This window comes from Drosophila biarmipes, unplaced genomic scaffold (genome assembly GCF_025231255.1).
Source record: "Drosophila biarmipes strain raj3 unplaced genomic scaffold, RU_DBia_V1.1 ptg000015l, whole genome shotgun sequence".
In the NCBI taxonomy this organism is placed as follows: domain Eukaryota; kingdom Metazoa; phylum Arthropoda; class Insecta; order Diptera; family Drosophilidae; genus Drosophila; species Drosophila biarmipes.
The window spans coordinates 259,492-273,120 of record NW_026114533.1 but is presented as its reverse complement, the minus strand read 5'-3'; the positions used below and the strand labels follow the sequence as shown (position 1 = coordinate 273,120).

At 35.4% G+C, this 13,629-nt stretch overlaps 1 protein-coding gene across 35 annotated transcripts in view; it reads left to right on the top strand.

The window, feature by feature from the left end:
- Positions 1 to 12,268, top strand: part of LOC108032711 (meiosis regulator and mRNA stability factor 1) — a 430,692-nt gene extending 418,424 nt beyond the window's left edge. For 14 of the 35 annotated variants that reach the window (XM_050890067.1, XM_050890068.1, XM_050890069.1 and 11 more), the window contains one exon: positions 11,946 to 12,268. In XM_050890067.1, the coding sequence (XP_050746024.1) occupies positions 11,946 to 12,140 (195 nt within the window). In that variant the 3' untranslated portion in view covers positions 12,141 to 12,268. Of the gene's footprint in view, positions 1 to 1,549; positions 1,574 to 11,945 lie in introns of those variants that run through there. The other 21 variants (XM_050890055.1, XM_050890047.1, XM_050890053.1 and 18 more) reach the window with 4 other exon arrangements.
- The last annotated feature ends 1,361 nt before the right edge of the window (positions 12,269 to 13,629 follow it).

Below are 13,629 nucleotides of genomic sequence, written 5' to 3'. Positions count from 1 at the left end.
TGAGTAAATCTGGGTCGTCGTTGACGTCAACCAACAGCTCATGAGCGATGCTCATGCGACGGTTCTTTTGGTCAAAATTCGCTAACACGCGACTCATGCCCAAAACGTTTGAAAAAATTTCATGGCACGAGCCATGCGATGTACTGACATCTTCAGCAACTTCTCTGATAGTGATTATACGATTTTCCAAAACAATTTTCTTCACTGCTTGAACGTTTTCATCAATTGTTGACGTGCTTGGGCGTCCAGTGCGAGGTTCGTCATTGGCATCTTCCCGGCCATCTTGGAAAAGTTTGTACCACTTGTAAACATTTTTTTTACTCAGAACATTTTCACCGTATGCCACTGTCAACATTTCAAGTGTTTCGGAGCACTTAATTTTATTTTTTACACAAAATTTAATGCAAATCCCTTGATCCATATTTTTCGATAGCAAAAAATCGCTGAGCACGCAAAGTAACTTGTTACCTTTACGCCTCTCACAACTAAACAAAAAAGGGGATTCAATTGAAACTTGGTACAGATGTTAGGGAAGAGTGTACCAACATAACAAAATAAAAAAAATCGATAATCGAAAATATGTTGCCCGCGAAATTTGAAAAGTCACCTTACTTTTTGAACACACCTCGTACATGTATATACTTTATGGGGTCGGAAACGTCTCCTTTACTGCGTTGCAAACTTCTGACTAGAATGATTATACTCTCTGCAAGGGTATAAAAATGAACATACACCGACTCTTTAAAACACAGCAGGCCTTCAATAAATGTGAATAGTTATTTGGGACCCCAATCGTGGTTTACACTGGAACCAGTGCGTACATTGTCGGACAACAGCTAAATGGTCTGCCGGAAAAAGCCGAATAGCGCGCGCGGTACCGTGCACTGTAGTTCCGCCAGAGGCCAAAAATCAAAAAAAAAAATAACGAATAGAAAAAAATGCAAGAAATTTGTCTCTAAGATGTTCAAACTTCTTGATAGCAAACCGGTTTTGTCTGGAAATCTTACGGAAATTTCTAAAAATAAAATGCAAATCATGATCATGTGTACATTTTTGCAGTGCAGCTGTACTTACCAAGAATTTTTACAAAACAAAATTGCACTTCAAAGTGGTCAAACGTTTGATATAGTAATCCGATTTTCATTATTCAAAAAGCATTTTAAAGTTGAAGGTATACTTTAAAATTATACATTAAGAAATCAATAGTGAAATTAACAAATTCGATTTAATATTTTTTTGTGTATTTTGTGAACGTCTATTTTTTGTTTACCTAAAGTTTTAGTTGTGTTCCCCCCGATTCCCCCATAGATATTATGTTCATTGTATTAATCAGAGTTTTTATTTAATAAAAGTGTCGAAGTGTCAGCTACAGAAACTTGCAGATGTCTGTGAAACAATCAATAATCTAGCGCATCTTCTTATTTCTTCAAGGTCAAACTTTTCCAGCAGAGCCTTTGTGTTTGTTTTGTGTGTTTGTCTTCGTCTTTCTTGTGCTTTACATTGTGTATAAAAACTTCGTAATATTTAAAAATTTGTTGTTTTTAAATAGGCAACATAAGTCAGTGTGTCTTCACACGCCTACATATTTTTAATATATGGTGCTCCGAAAAAGGCACACACGCTGGAAAATTACGACAAGTAATTTCTGATGTCCAACAAAATTTGATAAACAGCGGCTTTAAAGATAAACTGAATGCTTGTATTTAACCAAGTAAGTACATTTGCAAAAAAAATGGTTTATTTTCGTATGCGTTATAAACGTAAGAAATCGTCTATTTTACAATATGAGTCTGATTGGCTGACTATAACGGAGTCAATTTTATTGAAAAATACAAAAAATGTACCCCAAGAAAATGCGGAAAGTGCTTTACTCGGCCGTAAAAAACTAAATTTTAGTTTTTTTTAGTCGTATAGGTCAGCTTTACGCAACGAAAACCAAACTCAAAATGTTTTGCCAGCGGATCCCACAGAAGTCATTTCTTTTTTAATGGAGACCGGAATGACCAAACACCAATATTTGTTGACTCGGAATTTTGTAAACAGCAAAATATAATTCGATTTTTTTCCTAGCTATCAATGCATTTTCATCTCTAAAAAAGTAAGATATCCTGACAACATATCTGTAGATGAATCCTTCACAGAAGTCGAACTTCAAAGCTTGTTAAATAACACCGCCCTTAGCATACTTGAGCTTCAATCTAATGTTATTGAAACAATTGCAGATGATTCTGTTGCTCATCTATTATTAATTAAAAAATGGGGGTTTGATGGAAGTATGGGCCATAGCGAGTACAAGCAAACGTTGTCCAATAATGATGTAGACGAGAAAAGTTTATTCGTTACATTTTAAGTGCCTCTTCAACTTATTTCAAAAACTGAACAAAAAGTAATTTGGAAAAACCCTCGGCCTTCGTCAACTCATTATTGCAGACCAATTCGATTCCAGTTTAAAAAAGAGACGACTGAAGTATCAAAATCAGAGAAGAAATATGTTAAGGAGAAAATAAAAATATATTGTATATATATATTATAAATATATATTATATATATTTCTAATACCTACAGAACTATGTGTCCAAAAGAGAAAAATATTCGTTGAACAGAGCTTACAATTAACTATGGTAGATGGAATAGTAGTAGCACTCCACTAAATGTTATATTTGCGAGGCAAAGCCAACGGAGGTGAACAATTTGAATGAATGTTTGGGCAAAAAGTATCAACAAAATATTTCGAGCTTGGCTGCATGCAAAAATAAGATTCTTTGAATACTTTTTTCACCTTTCTTATACGTCAGTCATAAAAATGTGGCAGGCCAGAGTGCCCCAAAAAAATAAAAAAGTTTTAGAAAGAGAGAGAGAAGTTCAACGGGATTTTCGAGATAAAATGGGCTGGTCCACTATCCAGCCTAGAGTTGGTGGCAAAGGAACATCCAACGATGGCAGTGTAGCGAGAAAATTTTTTTCGAATCCTCGGTTGTCTGCAGAAATTACAGGTCTTAATGAAAATTTGATTCCTCCTTATTGCAAGCTTTGGCATCAGGACACAAAACTAACGTACACAAATTTAATGGAGAGCTCTCGGAGGAAGCTGCAGAGGCGAACAACAAAGAAATAAAGAAATGCAGACTGAATCATACCCGCAAAATGTCACGAATACTTACAAATACAGACATATTGAATTATTTGCTTTTACGGTCCGACCCATATACCTAGAGAAATATTGAAAAAAGGACAATTTTAAATTATTTCCCTCAGTTAGCTTGCTTGAGGAGACATCCTAAAATTGTTGTATAATTTTGAAGTTAAAAACATTGAAAATTTTGTTTAGTACTTAAATGGCTCCCAAATTGTTATTGTTTAAATATTTGTTACATTTCATTGTTTGGGGTTTATTGGTTGACAAATTTTTTCAACTACAAACACTATTTACGAAGCTTGGTTAAACTTTCAGCCCCCTAATGCCATTAAAAGCTTCTGTACAAGCGGAACCACTGCACAATGGGGACTTTGACGCGTTTTTGTGGCAAAAATTAATAACTGCTGAACTATACGAGGTATTTTGATCATTTTTTTCACCTTTTTTCCACGGGTCAAAGTTCCCATAGGGCACTGTGTGTGTGTCAATTTATGGTGGTGGTTAACTTATAAATTAACATAACAATTCTTTTAAGGCATTAATATCGAAAATTTGGAACTATGTTTTATTTCCGAGTGCGCTGATCAACCGCTTTCTCGCGTCTTATAGGAAATATACGTGTTGTTAGTTTAACACCCTTAAGTAGGAAATAGGAATATTGTAGGAATGAATTATTAGAAATTCCAGCAACTATAACAAGCTTTATAGAGGTTTCATTTCGCGGATAAGGTGTTATCCCACGAAATCCTCACGTGAAAAATGACTTTTTTTTGAAGGGATCCACTAACTAATTTTTATTTTATTTTCAATTTAGAAAATATTTTTATTTAGTAGATCGTATAAATTTATATCAGAACTTTTGTTTGCTGTAGGTGCGACCGTCACTAGATTTTTACTTCGTTCAGAGGTGTTTTTGTTTAACATCAGAAGTTTTGTTATACTCTTGCAGAGTGTATAATAATTTCAGTCAGAAGTTCGCAACGTAGTGAAGGAGACGTTTCCGACCCCATAAGGCATATATATTCTGGATCAGCATCACTAGACGAGTCGATCTAGCCATATCCGTCTGTCCGTCTTTCTGTCCGTTTCTACGCAAACTAGTATCTCAGCTTAAGGCTATCGGCCTGAAACTTTCCCAAAAGTCTTCTTTCTATTGCAGGTAGTATATAAGTCGAAATCAGCCGGATCAGACAACTATATCTTATAGCTCCCATGGCTCTCGGGGGAAAAAATTAAAAAATAATTATATCGTTGGTGTTTTTTAACATTTAACCACCTACGCTTGGAAATAACATTTTTAATTGGTTCTGAATTTCGAATTAAATTTTATCAAAATCGGACCACTATATCATAAAGCTGCCATAGGATCGATCGGAAAATTAGTGGTAAAATAATATGAAAAAATTATATCTGCAGCGTTTTTTAACATATAACCTCATTCGCTTGGAAATACAATTTTTTAACTGGTTTTAAATTGTCAATTAAGTTTTATTAAATTCGGACGACTACATATCATATAGCTGCCAAAGAAATAATCGGAAAAATAGTCGAAAATAACCTTCCAAGATTGGAAATAACATTTTTTAATTAGTTCTGAATTTCGAATTAAATTTTATCATAACCGGATGACTATATCATATAGCTGTCACAGGAACGATCGCATAATTGGTAGGAAAATAATATGAAACAAATTAGCTTCGGTGTTTTTTGAAATATTATTACATAATATTGGGAATATAATTTTTTTATATTTTTAAGAATTTCGAATTAAAATTAATTAAAATGGGACGACTCTAACAGACGTTTCTAGCTGTCAAAGAAAAGGTCAGAGAAATAAAGAAGTTAACTTCCTTTCTTGTTTTTAAAATCAATCACATAACTTATCATCAACTCAGCGATTACAGACATCTAAACAGATCCGACAGTGTAATCAAGGACATGGTACATCGCTTTTGCAAAATAGAAGAGCACACCATAACATCATCAAGTTCTTGGCTAAAGAACAAGCGTGCGAAGATCATTTCGGGACGTGAGGGACGTGTCCAAGTACGTCTACCATTCATGGAAAGACATCCAAGCCTCGGATTTTCTTTCAATATGGCATCAAAATGATTCAACATGCTCAAGCGCAAACTCTAACGCAACCCAAAGTTAAAGATGCAGTATTATTAATTCACGCAGGAGTACATCGACCAATGAAAAGAGCGACCTGAAATAAGGACGTCTTCATTTGTTGAGTTACTATTTCAAACTGATTTCTTTATTAATATTCAACTCTTACGTAGCTAACATGAGAATCTTATTTTACTCTTATCTAATGACCCACGCAGACATACCTGCTTACCTTTGGGTTTTTATAGCGCACATATGTTATCGCTTAGGTTCCTAGGATATTCGACCCTTCTTGGGACATCCCATATTTGGGTTACAGTTTATGACCTCATTGTATAATACGGTTTACATAAATATATCTATAAAACGTGTTCATGTTTGAACATTCTGCTAAGGGCCAGCAAGATTCGGTGTGACGTTTTTAAATTTGACTTATAATATAAACAATTTAATAATATGCTAACATTTTTTATATGTATTAACGTTTAATATTTTAACGATCTTGCAAACGGCCTCCCAACGTTATCGCTTGCAGTTTCCTGCTTAAGTTACATTTTTGTATGGCAACTATTATTATAATTATAATACTTAAAATCAAAGATTTCTTTCTGGACTCTAGGCCCAACCCACATGATATCATTTAAGCTTTTGTTGTTAGTCGTTTTTGCCAAGGCATCAAACACTACTCTTAACTTTGTAGTTAGACTGGAATCTCTAAGTACGGCTTGATGGGGTAGGTAGTATTTTCCTTCCCTCTTTGACTCAACCATATGCCCAAGTTCAATATATTCTTTCATAAAAAATTTATAGGCATCTCGAAGTTTTTCATTTCGCGAAAACTTCTTCTCCATGTTTGGCAATCGAGCCATTGCTTGCGGCTTTGATTTCCCTAAAGGTTGTATCGTCCTTAAATTGAATTCGAACAATATACCTACCATTTAAAATAAAGATAGTTTTCATAAAATTGTTTTCACAAACTTCGGTCTCTACATCATTTTTATCTTCATTTTTTAGTTCCCAAAAACGTTCTAAGTCTTTCACTTCGATAGTAGTTGCCACTATCGAATGAGTACCCTTTGATTTATTGCATCCAGAAATGATCCAACCGAAATTTGTATTCTGGGCTAACAGACGATTCATTTTTGCTATACCCTTCTTTAAAATTTGTGTATATAGATCGGCTCCAATGATTAGATCAACTCGGCCTGGCTTATTAAAGTCCGGGTCAGCTAATGAATAATTTTGCCATTTAGTCTTATCTATATTAACTTCTGTTATCGGTAAAGCTTTCATTAATTCTTCGAGTTAGGAGGTTTATTATTATTTTAATTTTATATTTGGATACACAAGTATCCGTAGAAGATATCCCACTAATTTCCGTCTTAGTTTCAATTTTTGGCAGTTTTAGTATTTGTGCTGCCTCCTCTGATATGATAGTGCTTTGCGATCCACTATCAATGAGAGCTCTTAAATTTTCAAAATTGCCGTTGGCAGATTTCTTGCTGTTGCAAGTAATGCCTCAGTGGCAGTCACACAAGTGTTGACTTTTTCCCGTTTTCGTATATTTGTATGAAGCATCATATGATGCAATTTATTGCACAAGGAACATAAGTATTCGCTTGAGCATTTTTGATTAGATGAATGTTTTAGGCATCTTGTGCATAATTGCACTTTTTTAGCGATTTCCATTCGCTCTGTGGGATTCATCCCTCTAAATCTGTGGCATTCAGTCACGAAATGACCCATCATTTTTCAGATCGGACATTTTTATCCCCAACTCGAATAACTAAATTGTTTAAAATTGAAACTATTTGCCACATTTGACATTTTTTTAATAGGTTTTTCTACCTGAAAAGAGCAAGTCGCACATAATCGCTGCTCCAAAAAATCCATAACATCAGATAGTTTCTGTATGTCTTTGGTTTTTTTTAACATGACTTTCATATAATTGAAGAGTCTGCGTATTAAATTTCCTGAGCACCATATGAGCAATTAACACAACTTTGTCGGTCAGATTGGCCTTCAGCTTTACGATGTGTATTGCTTCATTTGCGGTATTAATAAAATGCTTAATCTGCTTGACAGAATCGATATTTAAAATCGTCAGGTCCATCAAGCGATTAAACTGCTCCGAGAAAATTTTTCGTACCGCTTGGTCAGAAGCTCCCAAGCGGCATCATAATTCTCCGCGGAACCTAATAATAGATGAGCGACCCCTTTCGAGCTTCACCTTTTAAGGCGGACTTCAAATAATTGAATTTTAGGGAGTTATTTAGACCTTCCCTTGTATGTATCAATTCCACATACAATTCCTAAAAAAAGGTCCCAGTCTTTAGCATCTCCGCTAAACGTGGATACCTCAATTTTAGGTAGACTTGGTAAGTACTCAATTTTACTCACAGCCTCCATTTTAACAGAATCTCGTTCTTTCATCTGCTCATTTATTTGAGCAGAAATACTCTGAACGTCAAACTCTAATTCGCTAAGAGTTAACTTTTGGTCAAAGGTACAACTACCAGCTTCTAATTTTATGTTCGATATAGATTGCCAAAGAAAATGTAACCTGTTCTTTCTAAGATGTAACTACTCAGCTTACCGTCCCGCATTTCTATATAGGTTTCATCCAAGTAGGTTTTAAGTTCATTAATTCTTTTTTTTAACCCAGCCTCTTTATTTTCTTTTTCCTCACTAAATTGTTTTTTTAACTGTTCATATTCAAGTTTTAGTTGACTTATTGTACCTAAAACTTGGTTATACCTCTTTCTGGTAAAGTATTCATCGCCGAAATTCACTCTCCGTTTCGTTTATAAAACGTAATTCTTCGGCAGTGAACTTTCGTCCACCATTCTCGCTAATTTCTTTGCATTTCTTATTTATCTCGGCCTGCCTTTTGAGCACGCTTAAATATTGCTCGGACACCAATTTTTTAAAAATATATTAATTATAGAAAAACAAAAAAAAAAGTATCTTAAATGTCTTATCTGTTGTCCGTTGCTGCTGCTGTTTTTAGACGATGCTGTAGTTGCAATTGCCGATGCTGTAGTTGTAGATGCTGCCGATTTAGTTGTAGTTGCCGCTATAGTATTCTCCGCTGCTGCAGTCGCCGCTGAAGTACTCGCCGTAAATTTTTATATTTTTTATATATCGCAAGACGCAAATTTTATAATTTTGCGTCGATACTACCGGATCTTTTCGATTAGCACTTTGTTTACCGCACTATATACCGATGACCTATTGCTGATGTTCAGGCCTCGAGGACGCCTTACCGCACTTTTTTTTTAAATGGGTATTTTTGAGAAGAACCTTTGGCTATATTTTAAGCCTAACAAAGGTGTTTTTGAATTAAAACAATAAAAATACTTCTGAATATTTATGTTTATTTTTATTATTTATTATTCTCTGTTCCTTACCACGGGTGGGGGGTAACAAGAGATCTTATTTCGCAACCTTAGATTTTTTAAGGTGCTGGTTTATAACTCTTAGTTTCTTACCACTGGTGGGGATGACTTTTGGAGCTCCTCGAAGGAACAAAAATAAATAGAGCGACCCGAAATAAGGACGTCTTCTTCCTTATTAATATTAAGCTCTTACGTAGCTAATGACCCACGCAGACATACCTGCTTATCTTTGAGTTTTTTAGCGCACATATGTTATCGCTTAGGTATTCGACCCTTCTTGGGACATCCCATATAAAACGTGTTCATGTTTGAACAACCAAGGACATCCTTTTTTCCCCCTTTTACTACAGAATATTCTTTTTGCTACTCAAATGAAAATATTTTATAAAAAGAGCCCAAATCGTCTGAAAGCGAACAAAAATTTATTGTATGTGCTCAAAAGGGCCGACAATAGACTACGTAACGGATTTAGAAAACTCAGTAACAAAAAAAGCCCAACAATCCTCGAAAATCTGTACAGTTTTAATGATAGAAACAAAATTTTAACTGATTTGTATTTTTCTCATCAATACATATCGCCTCCACCTATCACTAAAAATAGGTGGCACCAAAAAAAGGTGGCGCCCGCTCTAACGCCCACAAATGTCCAAAACGATTAAATCTGTATGCCGCCCACATAACATATACTGAAAATGCCGGTAGGTCGCGCCATAAAATATCGCTTTTTTGCTTATATATCTTCATTATAATTTTGTTCCCTTAAGCTGAGTAACGGCCATCTGATAGACGAGGCGCTCGAATATGGCGTTTTTCCTTATTGAGAAATACAATTCAAGGCAAGACATTAAAAAAAACAGCATAAGTCAAAAGACAAAATAGGAAACAACCGACAACACAGAAACAAAAATGCGTCAAGATCAATTTGATATGCGCATGGTATGTTTGTGGTTTTTCGACAAATATCTATTTTACCATGAAATAATGTCAAATTGATTCCAAAAAATTTTCTCGAATTCTTTCTTTTCGAATATTTCTTGACATCGAAAAAGAGATGATAGAGCAATATGGCGGCGTTAATTACGTGAGTGGGTGCGAAATCGACCTATTCGAAATTAAATAAAAAAGAATAATATCTAAAATGTCATTATAATTGTTATAACAAAGCTGCATTTAAATGATTTCAGATTTCAATAAAAAAAATAAAAATAAATTGTCACGGGGAGGACTCGAACCACTAACCCTCAGGCCTTTGTATCAAAAACGAAGCGCTAGCCCTCTGAGCTATAAAATCATTTAAATTTGATTGAAAAGTGATACCGCTAATTTAAAAATGATATTACCGAAATATCGTTTTTAACATTTCGATCATATCAAATTGATATGTGACATATCAGAGCCGAATTGATATTGGATTTCATTAAATTGACCATCATATCATATCATTTTTTTTCTGTGTACCATATATACACGAAGATATGAAAAACTACAGTAATCGTTCGATGGTTACGAATGAGTACACTAATGAATGCAAATTTTAAAGGATTGCCTACTAAGACTTTGCGGTTTGGGGGAAAGAAGGTAAAAAAAGAAGTGTAAAATTGAAAATATGGAGAATTTAATTTGTGGGGGCTGGTGGCGATAAATACCCCCATAATTAACCTTGCTGTGTTCAAAGGTAAAATAAGCAAAATAAGAATTTGGGGAACTGGGGAAATGAAAAATTATTTCTGTTGACGATGATGTTTTAGATCCTAAATAGTTAAGGGTATAAAAACATGGGAAACATTAAAAAAGTTTCGAAACGCGGGACAACTGAAATAAAGACAATTTGAATATTAATGGTCCCAAATTTGAAAATTAATGGTTCTAATGATTCCGTCTTTCTACCTCCGCTTTCCCAGGGTCAAAACTGCACAGTGTACTACACCGACTTTATGAGTCTTACCCGTATATCAGATCGATCTCCCAATCGGCACACATCAATTTGATATGATCGAAATGTTAAAAACGATATTTCGGTAATATCATTTTTACATTAGCGGTATCACTTTTTTCTAGAAAAAAGCTTTGACAAAGCTTTTTTGTCACAATCAAGCGTTAGCTCAGAGGGCTAGCGCTTCGTTTTTGATACACAGGCCTGAAGGTTAGTGGTAGAGGTGGGCCCGGTCCGGCCCGTGGCCCGCGGACTTACACGGGCCCGGAGCGGTCCCGGGCCTTAAAATTAAGATTCGTGCGGGCTTTGCAAAACGGCCCGGCCCGTAAAAGCCCGAAATAGGCCTTAAAACAATTTTAATTTGACCGCGATATTTTTTTTATTTTCGAATTACAACCGCCATTTATCGTATTTTAATTGCTTATCGATGTTACTAGCGATTTGCTGAAATAATATTTTAATTGTTTCCCACCACTATTTAAAATTTGGCGCCAAATTGTGAAATTCATAAACTTTTGAAAAATAAAATATGTCGCGACAAACCATTCAGGACGCTGTAAATAAAAAAGTGAATTTGTAAAGCTTGTACAAAATGAAAAAGGCAGGAGTGATGTGTGGAAGCTTTCCGACTGTGTTTATTATAATGGCAATATCGTTGATTTTGTGTGCTGCCGGAGCTGTAAGCATGTGCTGGTGCATAATTCGAAACAAGGCACGGGCACCCTCAGCCGCCATAAGTGCATGCCACAACAAGACGCCCTTAAGACACAGCCCAAATTGGACATGTTCGCCAAAAAACATTGTTTCGACGCGAGTCCGAGATTCGTTAGCTCGAAAGCAGCTAGCCTTAGTTGCAAAAGACTTGCACCCTTTCAATATTATGGTATGTTTGTTTCAATATTAAGGTATGTTTTATTCCCATTGCATTCATTGAGTGACTTTTTTTTTTGTGAATTGGTAGGTAGCGGCTTCCGTGAATATAGCCAAGCGGTTCTCAACATAGGAGCAGAATTTGGAAGGCAATCTTTTGATGATTTGGTCATATCCCGTAAAGTGTTAAGCGCTACCATCATGGAAAAGGAGTACGAAACGTTGAAGACTCAACTTATTATAAGTTTGAAAGATCAACAACTGGCATACACGACCGACATGTGGAGTGACGACTACACCCAGAGATATTTTATATCGCTAACTGCCCACTATGTGGATGAAGGCTTCCGACTGAACGTCGCTCTTTTAGGTACTAAAATAAATCAATTTTTATAATATACGTGTATTTGTGTTTGCGATGTTCATTCATACATATTTACATATTTATTTTTATAATTTTTACGAAGCATTTAATTTACTTATGTATCTTTTACAGGCATCAGGGAGTTGTTGGACGCGAAGAAAACTGGAGATAATATTCTCAAAAATGTTCAGTACATTTTGCAGAATTTCAACACACTTGAAATTATCGACCGAGCTGTGTTCGTTACGGACAATGGTGCAAATGTCGTTGCGGCATAAAAAAGCTTCTATTTTGTGCTTGTCACAATCTGAACCTTGTCATGGATGACGTCATTGAAAAAAATCCTATTGCGGAAGTGAAGGCTTTAATAGATTGTTGCAAATCATTAGTTAAATATTTTATTCCCAGCTTAACAGTAAGCTCTCAAAAACGCTGAAACAGCAAGTTAAAACACGCTGGAACTCTACATTTTTTATGCTCTTGAGTAGATTTGATGTTAAAGAGGAAATAAAAACTCTTTTACTTAAAAAATATGAGCTACAGCGAATTAGTAATTTAGATTTCTCAGTACTTGAAAACATTTTATGCTTCTTAAAACCATTTAAGGACTGCTCGGAAGCACTTAGCTGTGACAAGGAACCAACAATGCAAATATTTGCATCGTGGTCTGAAAAATGATGTAAACGTTGCAGAACTAGCACACTTGATTCTCAAATAATTAGTCAATTTAAAACCTTGACCTTAAGCGCATTAGAAGTCAGATTTCTTCCCGCAATCGCTCATTTGGTTGGACTTTTCTTGAACCCTCCTTATAGAGGATGAATTTCCTCTCAAAGGAAAATGTGATAGCTACTGTAAAAGCAATGCTCTCCGAATTCGTAGGAGATTGTGAAAAAAGCTTTGATAACGTAACTAATAACACAAGCCTATCCAGTAGCTCCTGGTACAAATATTTTAGAATTTTGGAGAAATGCAAGGAAATTAAAATACCTTCCCAAATTAGCTAGAACCATTCTGGCGATTCCAGCCAGTTCATCTACGAGCGAAAGGCTTTTCTTTACATCTACAAATTTAGAAAAAAATTTATTTTTAAATAAAAACATGAATTAGGTTTAATAAATATGAACTTATATATATGAATACAAAAATAACATGTCTTTTAAATTTCGGAATACGTGTAAATAAGTTTCGTGGCGGGCCGGGCCGGGCCCGGGCCTTGATGAAAAAGTTTCGTGTTCGGCCAGGCCGGGCCTCCCAAAAATAATTTTGTTTTCCTGCGGGCCCGGCCCCAAAATACAGGCCCGCGCCCACCTCTAGTTAGTGGTAGTCCTCCCCGTGACAATTTATTTTTATTTTTTTTATTGAAATCTGAAATCATTTAAATTCGGCTTTGCTATAAAAATTATAAGGACATTTTAGATATTATTCTTAAACACTTAAAGCATATTCTGCCTTGGAGCGTACTTGAACCTGGCACCTTCAGCATCAGAGACAGACACCTTACCAGCTGGTCTATCGCACAACGTTTTTCGCGGGCGTTAAGTTCAAAAGACATGGAAACCATGTTAGTGCAAGCGAGACAACATGTTTGAAGTAAGCCAAGTCGAATTTCGAATAGGTCAATTTCGCTTCCACTCACGTAATTAACGCCGCCATATTGCTCTATCCTCTCTTTTTCGATGTCAAGAAATATTCGAAAAGAGAGAATTCGTGAAAATTACATTTTTTGGTATTAATTCATTATTTCATGGTAAAATTGATATTTGTCGAAAAAACACATACTTACCATGCGCATATCAAATTGATCTTTTCTGTG